Genomic DNA, 16,633 nt, shown 5'->3' with positions numbered 1-16,633 from the left:
ATGTGCTTGCTCCTGCCAATTCGTACCCGCAAACTTCTTAATCTCATCTGCCCACCTAACCTTCTGTCTCCCTCTAACCCGCTTGCCTTCTCTGGGAATCCAGTTAGTTACCCTTAACGAACAGCGGTTATCCTGTCTACGCGCTACATGTCCGGCCCATGTCCATTTCTTCTTCTTAATTTCAACTATGATATCCTTAACCCCCGTTTGTTCCTTAACCCACTCTGCTTTCTTCTTGTCTCTTAAGGTTACAACTACCATTTTTCTTTCCATTGCTCGCTGCGTCGTCCTCAATTTAAGCTGAGCCCTCTTTGTAAGTCTGCAGAATTCTGCTCCATAGCTAAGTACCGGCAAGATACAACTGTTATATAACTTCCTCTTGAGGGATAGTGGCAATCTACCTGTCATAATTTGAGAGTGCTTGCCACATGTGCTCCACCACATTTTTATTCTTCTAGTTACTTCAATCTCGTGGTTCGGCTCTGCGGTTATTACCTGCCCTAAGTAGACATAGTCTTTTACAACTTGAAGTGCACTATTATCTATCTCGAAGCACTGCTCTTTTCTGAGGTTGTTGTACATTACTTTTGTTTTCTGTAGATCAATTTTAAGACCCACCTTTCTGCTCTCCTTGTCTAACTCCGTAATCATGAGTTGCTATTCGTCCCCTGAGTTACTCAGCAATGCAATGTCATCCGGGAAGTGCAGGTTATTAAGGTACTCTCCATTAACTCTTATCCCTAACTGTTCCGATTATAGGCTTCTGAAAACCTCCTGTAAGCACGCGGTAAATAGCATTGGGGAGATTGTGTCCCCCTGCCTTACACCCTTCTTGATTGGTATTCTGTTGCTTTCTTTATGAAGCACTATGGTAGCAGTTGATATCCTGTAGATTTTTTGCAGGGTGTTTATATATACTTCATCGACGCCCTGATTCCACAGTGTCTGCAGGACGGCTGATATTTCTACTAAATCAAACGCCTTCTCGTAATCTATGAAGGCTATGTATAGTGGTTGGTTATATTCTGAGCATTTCTCTATTACCTGGTTGATAGTGTGAATGTGGTCGATTGTTGAGTAGCCTGTTCGAAATCCTGCTTGTTTTTTTGGTTGATTGAATTCTAATGTTTTCTTTACTCTGTTAGCAATTGCCTTTGTAAATAGCTTGTATACTACAGAGAGCAAGCTGATTGGCCTGTAATTCTTCAAGTCCTTGTCATCGCCTTTCTTATGTAAGATGATGTTAGCGTTCTTCCAAGGCTCTGGTACTCTTTCCGTCAGGAGACACCTCGTAAACAGGGTGGCTAGTTTTTCTAACACAATCTGTCCTCCATCTTTCAGCAGATCTGATGTTACCTGATCCTCACCAGCAGCTTTGCCTCTTTGCATGCTCTCCAAAGCCTTTCTGACTTCTATCATTACTGGTGGGGTGTCATCTGGGTTACTGCTAGTTCTTATAGTATTAAAGTCGTGGTTATCCCGGCTACTCTACAGTTCCATCACCATATATATATATATATATATATATATATATATAGTGAAGGTATGGGATATGGCACAACGGGAGCGTTGTCAACAAGGATAACTATATTTCCCAACAGTTTCGGGAGGGGTCCTCCCTTCATCAGGGGATCATTCCCTGATGAAGGGAGGACCCCTCCCGAAACTGTTGGGAAATATAGTTATCCTTGTTGACAACGCTCCTGTTGTGCCATATCCTATACCTTCACGAAGACTAACTGGCCCATTGAAATTGAATTATTACTCCCACTATATATATATATATATATATATATATATATATATATATATATAGTGGAGAGAGGGAGAGAGAAGATACAATTCCTTGAGACAGAAATGAAATCACACCGGTAAAGCTATGCACCGTATTTACAGAAGTAACCAGCTACATTGAGCAGTTGCCAAAGCAATCTCAGTCATTTATATATTTCACTAATTTACCTGCATGTAATGTTGGAAAAAACAGCTAAATGAATTATACATTGATATGCCAATTCTTATTGCATCAGTGAGAGCAAAGCCGATAATGGCCAACGAAATAATAGCATACAGATTTTTTTCAGTTTCTTTAAAACTCATGAGTTAGCCACAAGGTTAAAGTTCCTCATTTTCACCAAGAGCCGTTTCAGGGCAGGTTCTGAGCAATTACCAACAACGCATGAAGTTTGACACAGCATGTAGCCATATATCCCTTTTCGAGACGTTGGGAGCAACCAGTGCAGCACTTCCATCCTTGAACTTGTCTTGGAGCAAGCACAATAAAGCCAAATATTCAATAAATCACTAGATAAACAAACTGGCTACCTACAACAACTTGCTTCGCTCCTCGAGAGGCCAAACTGCTAAAATCCAGAGCATTACTAAGCCCGATACTTGAGCATGCTTCTATTGTCTGAAACTTTATTCACAATATTGAGAACATAAAGAAGACAATGAACCAGGTGCGAAGCCAGCAAATTTTTTCGGGGCGAGGGGGATGCACCATCTAGACTTCGAGAGAGGCACCCCTTTAAATTGGCCAAATTTCAAGGGGGCGAGGGGTGGCATGTGCCCAGAGTGCCACCCACTGACTACATCCCTGCAATGAACATTTAATTTGTGAGAGTATGACAAGAATTTTTTATCTACCACTAACCAGTCTAGTCTTAACCTAACTTGCATCTAAACATGTAAATTACACTGCAAGTTCATATAACATTTTCGACAGCCCCAATTAACTTACGAAACAATACTAAAACAGAAACATAAATTTTAATAAACCTAAAGCCGACACTTTTTCACCCAATTGAATCTGTCAGTGTGTTAACCGGAAATCACACCACAATGTGATCATAAAGCCCACTTTATTGTGAAGCAGATCAGTTTCAACCATCTCAGCTTCTTTGCTGCACACCTAAATCTAAGTAGTATGTTCATTTCTTCCTTTGCTGCAACTGATCTGTGCTGTTATTCCCACTCCTGCAATAAAACAAGTACACCTGTCATAGTACATAAATATATAGAAATGAATATAATGGCAGTAGTCTGTCTAGCTCAGTGTGGGTCTTAAAACATTATTGTCAAAAATCTTTATTTATAAAAGCATGATTAAATCTCAATTCATAAACTTTTCTCTCAATTGGTTATTCCTGTTGACTTGAATACCAATGGACAATTCGCAAAAAACAGCAGAACTTTTGCAACCAAGGGTTTTTTTTTTTTCAATCAAGTACTCTTATTCAGACTTTTTCGTTCTTTGTGCTTTTGCCACTCATGACTCCAGTAAAAGTACAAGCATCACAAATTCTTCAATGAAATTATTGTAGCAACTGTAGCATTGTCATGTCTCATTGTTGCCTTTTTGCATATGTAGGTTGTTAAGGATACCATCGCTAGGCCGACATGACACTTTTGCTACGAAGCTGGGAGTGACGCAAGGTGTATGTGCATGAGAGTTTAAAAGAATGCCTTGCTGGGCTAGTCTGCTCATAATCTTAAAACTTGTAAGCACAATAACAAAGAGGAAAAGAAGTAACACAGATAGACCTGTCTATCTCTGTTCCTTTCTGTCCTTTTCAATTTTGCACTTCCCAGTTTTAAGCGAATTAGGGTGCTTAGTCTGAAAAGAACCGCACAGGAAAGCAGTCTTACAGATTATTCCAAATTGTTTTTGCAGCAGGCTAATTACCACATGTGTAGCCAGACAGAAGCAGAGCTCAGACCCAACCTCATTATCAAACACTGTACCAAGTGACACCAACATGCTTACACTACATCAAGCAAATGCCCAAAATATACACTATATATATATATATAGTTGCAACAGGCCTGTGTACCAATACTTGCCATAAAAGTTGAGCTTATGAAGTGCAAAGGGATGGCTACACTATGAAAGCTGCTGAACAGATATCAAGCATATTAATCCCTTGCTACTAATGCAAATTTTGATAGAGGGAAATAAGGCGACATATGGGGGTAAGAGTAAGCTCTTAAAAGTACCACTGGCATGATTCTTGGAACAATTAATGCGATACCTTTTTTAATTACAGACTGCTTTCTTCTGTTGAAGCATATGACTTGAACAATGCCAAATTGAAACGACTGAATTCAATACCCGAGCCAAGAATGGGCATGATTGCAGTGACCAAGGGTAGCGCCATCTGGCTTTTGGGAGGAATGTACGACAGGCACAACAGCCCAACTGTTTCTGAAGTCCTTGTGTATTCCCTACACCTAGACAGGCAATTCTTTTGTTTCTATCACATAGTTTTGCATGTTTTAGTCATATTTATGTATCTTTGTCCATATATAAAGGGTGTTTGCTTCTTTTGTCATACAACAGCTCGACAACGGGTCCACCACTCGGGCAGCCTAGAGCCGTTTCATCTGCAACACTCATCAATGGGAACATCTGGCTCTGTGGAGGCTGTAGCAACATCACTAAAGAGAAGCACCCTGTCAGCATGGACTCCATTGACGTTGTTTCACAGCAATCAAAATGGAAGAAAACTTGCACACTTGGAGTGGCCAGACACAGTGCCTCCATCGCAACCATAGGCAAGAAACTGTCGCTATCAGTGCAAAATGAAAAATCAAAATGACTGCTTCTTTTACAGGTTCGGGCATATACATTTTCGGGGGCATCAACAGCCAAGAGCGGGGTGTGCTGTCTAAGAGCACCTTAGTCATCCCCGACAGAAAGGCTATAGTGTCCGCGCGTCTCATGCCGCAACCACTCTCTGGGCACGCTTCAGTCAACCTGCTGCCAACAAGTAGCCAGCATCCACTGTCCAGCAGCAAGTGGAGTGATGCAATTTATAAAAAGCACAACAAAAAAAATTAAAAACAAAAAAGGGGTCCAGGAATGGTGTGGGGAAATGACAATAAATCACATACTCTCTTCAACCTCTGATCAAAACATACAACCAAGCCCAACTTTTCAAGCCGCTACGGGACATTACTGTATTGCTCTCCACAAAATGTTAGAGTTCTAACATGAAGTAGAGTATTACATTTTTGTTGAAAGCTAGTTTTCTGGTGGCACCCTTAATACATCCATTGCTGCATTACTACAAAGGGAGCAAAACTTGCCCTCCAGTCATAATCCCACACTGCCCACAACCTGTATTGCTCTCTAGTACTCTTTATACCTTTAGTACACGCAGTAACGTTCGGCAAAAGCACCCAGTTTTGCAGAAGTGCCAGTATCGGCGAACATTGACCTGCTTGGGGTTAAGATACAGCTAGGAGTGACGATGAAAACATTCAATAACTTGCGGTGCCAAGGGAAAGGCTGACGAGGGTGTACATAGTGATGTGGCAGTCCTTGACTAGTGGTCGATTGGTTTTGATTAAGTATGTTCACAGCTACCGTTCGACACTTCTCTCCAACTCCGTTGTCAGGAAGATTAATGTCATAGAGTGGCACGATACGACCATAAAGAATGCGAGCTATACCTATTGGCACTTCAAGATAGAAAAGGAATAAGCAAATTCTTTACTGGATGTGGAATCGGTTTTACGTGAGATGGTAGCAAGAGCGTGCACGTGCACAACAAGCATGGGTGCTTCCACAGTGCCTTGTGGTAGCAGATTTTCTAAAGAAAAAAAGACATCTTCAGTTATGGCACACTGAAGATTGTATATATTTATAAAACAGGCTGTTGGCAGCATATCTTTATTCTTTCAGTTACTACAAAGGTGGGCATCTTCTTAAGTCACTCTCCAGTCATTATCCCATTGACTGTACTGTCGAATGATCTACAATGCAGAATAAACAATATTATTTATTTTATTATTATTTTGCTCATACTGTGAGCACATAAGCCAAGACAGGAGTTGGAGTCATGTACAAACATAGTACATGCTAAAACAATTTCAACACTCAACACTCAAGAATTGCACAACATATCGGAATAAGAAAACAAAATGCAAATTCATATTAAAAATAGCTTGTACAATTCGCATATATACATAAAATAACAGGTTCGAATACATCCCGTAAACGTCACCAAAGAAATAGTAACATGTTCAGGCAACGGGTAAACAACAAGACAATTGAAGGGTGAACAAATGCTAAAGCAATACAAATCATTCACAAATATTCTGACAAAGCCTTTTCAAAACTTTGTAGATCGGAATATTTGACTATGTTTTGAAGTAACCGATTCAAATCATCAATGCTCCGAACTAAAAAAGAATGCATGAATCTGTTCTGTGGTTGACTGGTGCAATATGTTTCAAATGCTTTATTCTGGATGAGGTAGTTTTCTCTGGTACGATGTGTTCGCCTAGGTTAACCCTAAAATCTCTGTTTAGCAGGTGAAAAGAATATCAGTCAATTAAGTTGCATTTTTCGTTTCACCGTCATAATTCTGGTTTTTTTCTCTAAGCTCGCTGACAAACTGAGTTCTTGAATACGAGTTTGAAATGAACCGTAAGGCTTTATTTTGTATGCGCTTCCATTTTAGTGTACTTGTTTTAGTGTAAGGTTCCCGCATATGACTTGCATAAGTCAATACTGGAAGAACAGCCATTTTGTATGCCATCGCTTCAGCCTCTGGAGTAGCATTGTGCAGTTTTTGTCGTAACAACCAAAGTTTGTACATGGCTCCATTACAAACATAATCAACATGTAATGAGCAGTTCATGTCGTGTGCAAGGCGAATACCTAGATATTTATTGATATTTAACATCTTTTGCTTCAGTTAGCAGGGCGCCTTTAATACTGCAAGGAAAAGATAGGGGGTCTTTTTTACGTGTCATGCGCATGAAAAGGGTTTTGGATGCATTCAGTCCCATTTGCCATTCATTTCATCAAACACTAATTTTCAATATTAATGCATTAAAATTCACTCATGTTATTAATGCAATAATGTTAATTCATAACCTTACCAAAGAAATAATTGATAAAACTGACCTGGACAGTATCTGGCCACCAGGGACATAGAAGGGATTGCAAACAACGTCACAGTATGAAGCATGAAGTTTGTGAAACATCTGTAACAATTGCATTTCATATAGACATGCTCCACATTTTTACTGAAAATGACAATGCAGATCCATACTCACCTGCCGGATTTCATTGTCCCGGAGAGTTGTACGTGAGGTTTCCACAATTACTATGAACTTGGTTTTAGTGTTCGTCACATATCCATAAACTTTATAGTCCTCTGTGGGATACAGTAATCCTAAGTACAGCTCTCGGACATCTCCAGAGCTCTTGTTCCCAGGTGATATTTTTTCTTCGACAACATCCAGTGACGTGTGTATAGTATACAAAAATTTGAGCTCATTACATGGTGTCACAGTCTTTACAAACAATGGAGAATTCTGCAAAAAAAAAAAACAAATGATCCAAAATTAATCCCACACCCAATTAGTAAGCACTCTGTCTAAAACGAGTTATCATAAAATATTGCTCTAATAGCTCTAAACGGAAACGAGACACTGCAGAATACAAAGCAGAAATGCCAAATGTAAACAGATTTTTACTGCTCACATCCAGCAGTTGCTCCGCAACGCTGCAATTGAAGCATTGCGACTGTAAAAATGTTCTAGGATGTTCTCAAACTCAATAAATACCTGAAACTAGCTTGCCCATCTGAGAGTTTTGATAACCAGTTTAACTAACTTTTAGATAATCTTTGATGGGTTTCCTATGCATTCCATGCAAAACAAACTTCATCCGTAGATCCGGGCTCGCGCTTAAAATCCATTCAATGAAGCTTGCGCTCTGCAGCAATGGCATTGCCTATGAGTGCACTGGCACGCTTCGGCTATGCCACTGACGAATGCGAGTTCTCTTTTTTTTTGTATTCTCGGTACCGTTCAGCCATCTTCGTTTGAGGTACCAACAGCGCTGTTCGTAAATTATGCACCCACCTTTGTACGAGTTCAACAAACAGAAGAGGTTGACTCTATGAATCATGCTCAAAATCCTTCAATCTCTAGAAATGTTAAGATATATTAGCAAGTTCTGAACTTCCAAGTCACAGGAACTAGATGTGCCAGAGGCAGTTCTGGGAAATACACACATTCTGGACAGCTTTGTCCATCCAGAACTTTTTGATTACATTCTGTTCCATACTCGCATTGCCCATAGAATGTCGCGCCGCCATGCGGAATTCAGAAGTGTCCTCTCAAAGATGGTCAGTAGGCAGACGCTCCCTTGTTCGGCTGTGCTAGCCTCAGTGTTAACGTGTTAGCAAGAAACTAATGCTAATCAAATTGCATGCTTCGTGCATAAGTGAATAGGCTGGAATAAACCAGACCATTTCTTACACGATAAATGTGATTCATTATAACGAGACGCGAAGTTTTCATGAAAATACGTGGCAACAAGTGCTTTTGATTATAGCCCACAACGCAGAAATATAAGCTTCGCAAAGTTTTCTGTAGCCAAGTAGGTTACTTAAATGCTATCGTCTGACCTTTGATTTTGAAATTCAGCATGTTTTACGGGCGTGTAGCATTAGTCAATGTTCTTGCAGTGCATGAATCCCATAATATTCATGACACGTGGAAAGTCGTGCAGGCTTGCGATTTGCTCTTTGAATACTTGGCCAACGCTGCACCGCTTGTTTTTGTACGTCAGTTGATAGATGGCAGCACAATGCAAGCAATTCTCTTGTTGGCGGGTTTCAGAGCCAAAAGTTATCCGCGCCCAAATAAATGTCGACGTTATCGAAGTCGTTCGGTGGAGGGAATGCCTCAGATTGCTTTCAGCAGTAATGTTGAAAGAAATTATCTTGACCATGAGGATTTTTCACTTGGCATAGAAGGTTGTCAACGTACCTAGAGAAACAATGGCGAACGATCAGCTGCAAACTCGCAGCGAGTGGACTGCACTTCACCTCCCCTCGTGCATTAATGTTTTTTTCACGCTCATAAGTAACTTATCATAAGTAACAGATCCTTCAAAGAGGTTAAAATAAAAGTATAGTTTCTCTTGTGCATTGCACGTGGCACGATTACTGTGAATATTATGGAGCGCCGCATGCTGCCAACACGATCAAGAACGACCAGCAAAGCGAAATGGTTAGAGCGTTGAAATGTGCAGCTACCACTATAATCCATACCTCTCTTCCAACTTTTCCTGTACTTCAAGAATACTTTCCAAACGGCATTGTTCGATGAATTTCGGAACTGCAATGTTGCAAAAACATGTGTACTCTTCTCTATAGCCCCGCCGCGGTAGTCTAGTGGCTGAGGCACTCCGCTGCTGACCCGCAGGTCGCAGGATCGAATCCCATCTGCGGCGGCTGCACTTCCTATGGAGGCGGAAACGCTGTAGGCTCGTGTGCTCAGATTTGGGTGCATGTTAAAGAAACCCAGGTGGTCGAAATTTCCGAAGCCCTCCACTACGGCGATTTTCATAATCATATGGTAGTTTTGGGACATTATACCCCGCATATCAATCAATTACTCTTTTCTATAATCTTGTTTCAATCGCACTGTTGAAAAATGCAATATACAAGTGCAGTGAACTAACTGCGCAAGGCTTTAGTCTGAGCATGGCTGTGACACCAGTGCTACTTAATGGAATGTTATATGCTTGTGTTCGATGAAAAAGCAACTCCATGTTCCCGACTGTAAGTAAGGACAACGGCATAATATGTTTGCAAACCATCACCGCATTAAATGTTCGGTCCCGTGCCGCTGCGATTGCACTACTCGCTAGTGGCCTCCTACAGCAGCAAATCCGTCAGGCAGTCTCAGTACATATCTCAGACTGCCCTTCAGTTCATACATCAATTCTAGTTCATGCCGTTTTCTGTAGCACGCACACGATTTTGCAAAGTGTCGTTCATGCACGGTAACAAAGCTAAAATTTAACCTTTCACGCTGCGGCAAATAATCAGGTGGCGAGCTTCCATTGTTTCAAAAAGTATTTTGGTCTCATACGTCCCCCTCCCCCCCAGTGCAGCTTATAACATTATCCGGTGGAAGTGACACGGTCCGTACGTTCGCACATACTATCGATTCTTGTTCCAGCAAATGGGTTATGGTGTACTGGAGCGGGGCTGTGTGCCCTCTTCAGGGCAAACCAATGGGACAGTGGTGGTCACTTTTATGATGATGCCACCAGCAGGGCACCACCATCGAACGGTGTGCCCAGCGTGCGTAATTCAAATTTGGATTGCCGACCTTTCTCCAGATTTTGAGTAAAATAGTCACATAATACGATTGAAATTAAAAAGTATCTATAAGATTAAAACACATCTAACACATATGAAAGCAATAATGCGATAAATAATGCTGCTTCTGCGTAGTCAAGCTTGCACAATTCCTATCGCAGAACAGAGACCCAGATCGTCTGCTAGCTTACAGTTTTAACTGGTTTTTAACTGAAGAAATAATAAAAAAGCACATCACTATTCATTTGATTCATATGTACCCCTGCCTAGCTATCACACTAACTTGAAGTCACGCAACGAAACAAACGAAGGGGCCCTGAAAGATAACGTTATCAGCAGGCGAGTTCCACGACCACCACTTAAGCTGCATGAGCCAGGAGAGTAAGCAGCCGCGCTGTTAAATAAAAATGACACTCAAGGACGTACAGCTTTACTTTTTTTATACATTTTTCTACCAGCACGGCAACTACAAGTACGGATCTTCTTGAAGGCTTTGTATCTAAACTGCTCATAGATTACTTCAGAGGGTGCCGACAGGTGGCCACACAGTAGTACGCTGTGCTCCGGCGGCGCTGGCCATCATCGCAAAAAGAGCCACGTCTGGGGCGCCAGACGGCATGCTGCCCCATTCCAGTATACCATAAATGGGTTGACACTCCTCTGGGTGCCATTTTGAATCGTACAGCGCGCCACCTATAGTTCGTGGGCATTGCGAGTAATAATGAATATTCAATTCAGCGAGGTTTCAGTTCAGTGAACAATTTCCTAGGGTGCCTTCAAGTTCACTTAAGTGAGAGTTCAGTGTAGTCAGTACTCCAGTGGCATGTTTTTTTTTCTCCTTGCTTATTGCAAAGCACTGGCACAAAAAAGGCCTCCTTATTTACCCTGTAGATGTGCCGAGAACTTCATTTGACTTCCATGGTAAAAAAAAATGAAACAAAAATGGGCAAAAAAGAATCAAAAAACACTAATGGTCGTCATTGCAATGGCTATTAAATGCAGACAATATATATTATGCTCTTAACAACTTGTCAAAATAAAGTCATTTGCACCATACACCTCTACTTCCCTGATATCCGGCAACAAAGCAATAAAAAATTTGGTGCTTAAAGGGCCCATAAACCACCTCTGAATATACATAGAAAGTGAGTGTTATTCTCTCCTTATGCCTCCAGTTTTAGCGGCCCAATTCGTGACGCCAGCAGTGTTCATGTGATGTCAGAATGAGATAAGCTCTTAATTGGTCAATGTACGAGAGATATCTGTTGCAAATGATCGCCTACCCTGCTTTGCCATATGAAGTGGTCTCATGCCTGTTCTGCCTTGTATCGCACTACTATTGTGCACGATAAACTGATTTCACTTCGTTTTCTGCATTCATGACTGCGCAAGCAGAGATATTGTGTAGACAAAAAGCACAAAATCCTGACTACTTCAACACTTGGCGCTGACATAACGCATATTTTATGAAGAAATAAGTGGCGAGGAGGAGCTAGCACTTTTAGGAAGGGTAGTGAAGGCGAGAAAGATACTACTGTCTCGCCTTTAAACTCAATGTGGTTTAGGGGCTCTTTAAGTAATAGTACTAAGCTGCATAGATGCAAATTCAGCTATAATGCAAAGCTCAAAATGCTCTTTCCCCCCTTTATTTATTCATTTATTTATTCATTGACTTATTTTGAATACTGTAAGCCCATACGAGCTGTTACAGGGTTGGATTTGAGCATACAATAAAGTGAAATACAATTCTCCACAGGCTGAAGCAATAGTAATTATCATGCACGAAAAATACACTCACAAAAAAATAAGTCACGAAACATACAACTCTAAATTTTGATCCAAAGTAGCCAAGCTGTCAATGCCACTGATCACTTCCGGACTAAGGCCATTCCATTCAGCTATTGTACAAACAACAAATTAATATTTATACACATTAACTACTCTTGAGTTATAGCCTATAGAGTAAAAATACATGACAGTGATTGGTACGACGAGACCCTGATCTTTACATCCATTGAGTTTTTTCACTCCTGGACAACACCAATTTCTCACTCCCAACCAACACATTGCATCTTCTGCGACACAAGCAAAGCCGGCTCTAACGTAGCCTACCCTTCCCATATTTTTTCATATATACATATATAAAAAAATTTCTATCAGGTGGGAGCAGATACAGTCAGGAGTTGATTGATTTGTGGGGTTTAATGTCCCAAAACCACTATATGATTATGAGAGAAGCCGTAGTGGAGGGTTCCGGAAGTTTTGACCACCTGGGGTTCTTTGTAACGTGCGCCAAAATCTGAGCACACGGGCCTACAACATTTCCGCCTCCATCGGAAACGCAGCCGCCACAGTCGGGATTCGATCCCGCGACCTGCAGGTCAGCAGACGAGTAGTACCTTAGGCACTAGACCACTGCGGCAGGGCATATACAATGAGGAGTTCAAGTTAAGGGGAGACGCTCCTCGAAAGCACTTTTTTTTTGTTATTCAACTTAGAGCTTCAGAAATTGGACCACTGATGCAGTTTTTCCTCCTGATTCCAAATCTGTAATCAGTTTTTACATAAGTGCAATAGTTTGGGAGTTGTGTTTCAAGTAATGGTGAAACTTGATAAGTTTTCCGGGAACTTTCGCGCATACTAAATGTTCATGCAGAGAGTTGTTCAATGGCTCCTTTTGCTCCCTATTAGCCATAGAGTGCCGATATCTAGCTAGAAATTGTGCTCCAACTTTGAAACTATGAAAAAAACATCTGTGTAGCAAAGTACCCTTTTTTTTCCACTCGACCACCATTAAATTTATTAATAGATATTTACAGCTGATAGGTTGTGCTGATTCAAGTCGATATCGGCACCCTACGCACTCTCCTCAATGTGTGTGCCAAATTTCGTCGTCGTATGACCATTCTAAGTGCCCGAAACACTTCCCGCAAAAAATGCAAATTGGCCAAAATTGCGAAATGAGAAAAACGCGTTTGAAAGTTTGAAAGTCTGTATTTACAAAAATGAAAAACGCAGTAGCACGAAACTTGTGCTGAACACATACACACATGTCCAGAGGGAATATCAGTTGTCTAAAACTCTCCAGCACCGTAGGTTTTCCCTTCCCGGCTGGTGCGGCAGGACTCTTCCACCCGGGCCCTCTTGGCTGCACTGCGACGGTGTGCCCTCGCCTCAGCGGTCTGACGCACATTCATCTTGTGCATGCGCATGCTGTCTCGGCGGTCGCTGAGGGTAACCAGGGCCTCCGAAGGAAGCACCCCAAGCTCTTCCAGCACCTTTTCAAAGCTCGCGTGGCCCCGGTTGAACCACAGGACTGCAATGGCTGTGGCTGTTTCCACAGCAGTCCGGGAAGCAAACCGGGTCTTTGGACACAGCAGCCATTTTTGCTGTTCAGGGACTCGGCCGCGTTCTGTGTCTTGCCGTGGAGGCACCGGGCAAGCAGCTTCGCATCTGTGAGACGCTTGTAGATTGGGAGGACTGCCAAACCCTGGGCCTTGGTCAGGAGGGGGGTGTGGCACGGTGCAGGCTGGCCCTGCGCCTCAGCACGTCGGTGCTTGCACCACGAGTCTGGGCCTGCAGGACAGAACTTGTGACTTCCAGCACCGTCTGTTGAGCACGAGTGCAAACATGAGGCCCATATGGCAGTGTACATCTTGTGGACATTTCCCCGATTGTTCACAATGGCCACCTGAAAGTAAGTTTGAAGCTTCTGGATGGTGGTCTCCTTCAGCTTCTCCCCTCGTGGAAGTGGCGTTGGCAGCTTCCGCAGGCCGGTGCCCAGACGTTTCGCCACGTGGTTGGTGCACTCCTCTTTTTCAATTGGAGTGTCAGGGTACACGTTGGCATCACAGACCCCGTTGTAGGCCTTGCTGTCTCCATCGCTTAGGAAGATGGTGAACCGCAGGGGTGTCTCATAGTCCACAGTCCTCTGCCAAATGCGCACTGCAGCTTCGGCCTCCATGGCATGCGAAGAACAGTCGCAATTCTTCTCACAAACGGGATGATGAAACGCCTGCTATGTTTCTTCATCGCCTCCCATGTCGTTATGCAAACTGCACGCCAGGCAGAAGTTGGAAAGCACTTCATAGTCCAGGCACAAACCAGTGTCCAAGGACACTACAGTTCCCACACCATTGTGGCTTTTGTGGCCTCTTTTTTGCCATGTGCCGTCAAACATGACTGGCACGTCACTGTTACCAGCCACCTCTTTGGTGACGCTGCGTGCCCTTTGCATGTTTTCACAGACAGCCTTCACTGCCGCACTGTGAATCTTTTTGCCGATAGCATGGAAGGTCTTATGGTGCATAGGGTTTGGCAATCCAACTACTGCACAAAATCGTGAAAGTTGCTCATGCCCGATACCGACGGCACGCGCTGCAAGCACCACTTTCAGGTTCACGGCAAAGGCGTCACGCGAACTCCCGCTGTCGTAGCTTCTGCTTGCACCGCGGCCGCCATCTGACGCGACCCGCTTCGACGAGTACGCGGACGAAAGGATGCTCTCCGAGCACTCCGCATTCTCGCAGTGTAGCTCCAGAAACGCCGAAAGGCCTTTCCGCTTTTTATTCGGTGCCCGAACTGCGAGTTTACTCTCGTGACAAACGGGGCATGCCGCGCCTGCGACGACGGCCGTCAATGCACCCAACTCGCACAGCACTACGCTTTCGGCACGATCGGCATTCGGCCTGACGTCGTTTTCGAATAACGCGATCTTTTTCTGCGATGCACTCACAAAATTCACTGCAGCGTTGATCTCGTCGTCGCAGTTGCCATGGTCGACGTTGCCGTGGTCGATGTTAGGCCTACCGGCCGCTGGCCCGTCGCGGACATTTTCGTTGGCGGTGGCTTTCTTGTACGTCCTCCGCCGCTTCCCTCTGAACTTGTTCTTACTTCTGTATTTCCGATGGTCGGCAACGGCCTTTTTCGGGCTTGCCATCGCACGAAAACAGCGAAAAATAACTCCGGAAAACAGTGAAGCGAACTACGGCAAGAAAACACGGGTGCTGTCAGCCAATGGCGGCCCTGCGTTAGTGGCGCGCGGTTTGAAACGGCGGGAAAAGACTGTTTTTGTTGCTTTTTTTTTAGATTTTTCGTGAACGTACGAGACTTCAAGAACCGGGATCGTGGAGAGTAAGGACAACTCTACACGAGCCAGCGGCCGCAATATGGCGGACAGCTCTCTTCGCGGCCCCGCGAGCACGCGAACAGCAGCCCGTTTTGTGTAAATTTCGTGATGCCGCGCGTCACTGCCGCTCACTCAGACGCGTTTTTCACTGACTTCTGATGCTTATTTCGCTGTGATATTTTCAGATGTCAAAATATAATGTATAAAGATGATAAAGCAACAAAAAACAGAAAAGGTGAAATTTGGAAAAAAAACGCGACTTTTCGACCCGCGTCTCCCCTTAAATTTACCGGCTCACAGCTGATAAATGAATTTTAAGCAGACAATTTTTGCCTCACAGCATTTGTAGTCCGGCGCTTTTTAGGAGGGCTGTTGCACATTGTACACAAAAGAAAATGCAATGTTTAATTCATTACCACATTTCATTATTATTATTACGTTAAGTTTTATTGGCGCAAGGGCATCTAAGGCCAAAGAGTGCCAGTACAAGTGTTGTTTCATTTCGTTTATTAGTTTAAAAATTAAAACAAATGATTAAAACATGATTAAAAATTAAAACAAATATCTACGAACCATATAAAACGCAGCACATTTAAAAGAATGTCACTTTGTTTAAAAGTTTAAAAAAGGAATGTCACTTTGCTAAAACCTTCATTTTGTTGGCTGAAGTCTGTGCTGAAAAATTTGTCTGCAAGGCCCAAGACCCTCGCAGCTGAAGTCCTTGCCTGAGCAAGAACTGCGAAGGCTCAGACATATTTTTTTATGCACCAGGGGGTAACTCACACTTGAGGCACAGCCTGGTGCCTAGGATGGAATGATATCATTGTTAAAAATTTCACTTTCCCAAGATAATAAAGAAGTCTCTTAAGGTCAACCACTGCATCAAGTGAAAAACAGCGCTGGATGAAGTGGGATATGATATTGATAGAGCTCCCTGAAATGGGTTAGTCGTGCTTGGTGAAGCACAGAACATTGTATGAGGACATGCACAACGGTTAGACTCTCTCCACAGTGTATACATGTAGGTGGATCAGTGCCTGTCAAAATGTGTTTATGTGTGGCATAAGCGTGGCCTATTCTGAGCCGTGTTAGAGTGACTTCGGCGAACCTGTTGAGTTTTTGGGGGATAACTTTTCTCAGCTGGGGTTTTACAAGGTGGAGCTTGTTGTCGACTTCTCTGTCCCATTCAGCTTGCCAGTGGTTGCGTAGACCTCTACGTACAACAGGTTTTAGATCTACACCCGGAACAGAGCTTATATCTATGGTTTGCCGACCAGCGGCTTCTCGTGCATTCTTGTCCACTATTTCATTGCCCGCAATTCCAGAATGACCTGGAACCCAGCAAATAACAATAGAAAGTTTTAAG

At 43.0% G+C, this 16,633-nt stretch overlaps 1 protein-coding gene across 3 annotated transcripts in view; it reads right to left on the bottom strand.

The window, feature by feature from the left end:
- Nucleotides 1–2,897: 2,897 nt before the first annotated feature.
- The window catches only part of LOC142801539 (trafficking protein particle complex subunit 2-like protein), a 22,465-nt gene continuing 8,729 nt past the window's right edge, over nt 2,898–16,633 (bottom strand). For 2 of the 3 annotated variants that reach the window (XM_075887544.1, XM_075887546.1), the window contains exons 2-4: nt 7,072–7,332; nt 6,920–6,999; nt 2,898–2,979 (exon numbers count right to left, since the gene is read on the bottom strand). In XM_075887544.1, the coding sequence (XP_075743659.1) occupies nt 2,934–2,979; nt 6,920–6,999; nt 7,072–7,332 (387 nt within the window). In that variant the 3' untranslated portion in view covers nt 2,898–2,933. Of the gene's footprint in view, nt 2,980–5,661; nt 5,761–6,919; nt 7,000–7,071; nt 7,333–16,633 lie in introns of those variants that run through there. The other variant, XM_075887545.1, reaches the window with a different exon arrangement.

Source organism: Rhipicephalus microplus, chromosome 1, assembly GCF_043290135.1.
Source record: "Rhipicephalus microplus isolate Deutch F79 chromosome 1, USDA_Rmic, whole genome shotgun sequence".
Taxonomy (NCBI): domain Eukaryota; kingdom Metazoa; phylum Arthropoda; class Arachnida; order Ixodida; family Ixodidae; genus Rhipicephalus; species Rhipicephalus microplus.
The sequence above is the reverse complement of the archived record's forward strand: the minus strand, read 5'-3'. Positions and strand labels throughout refer to the sequence as shown.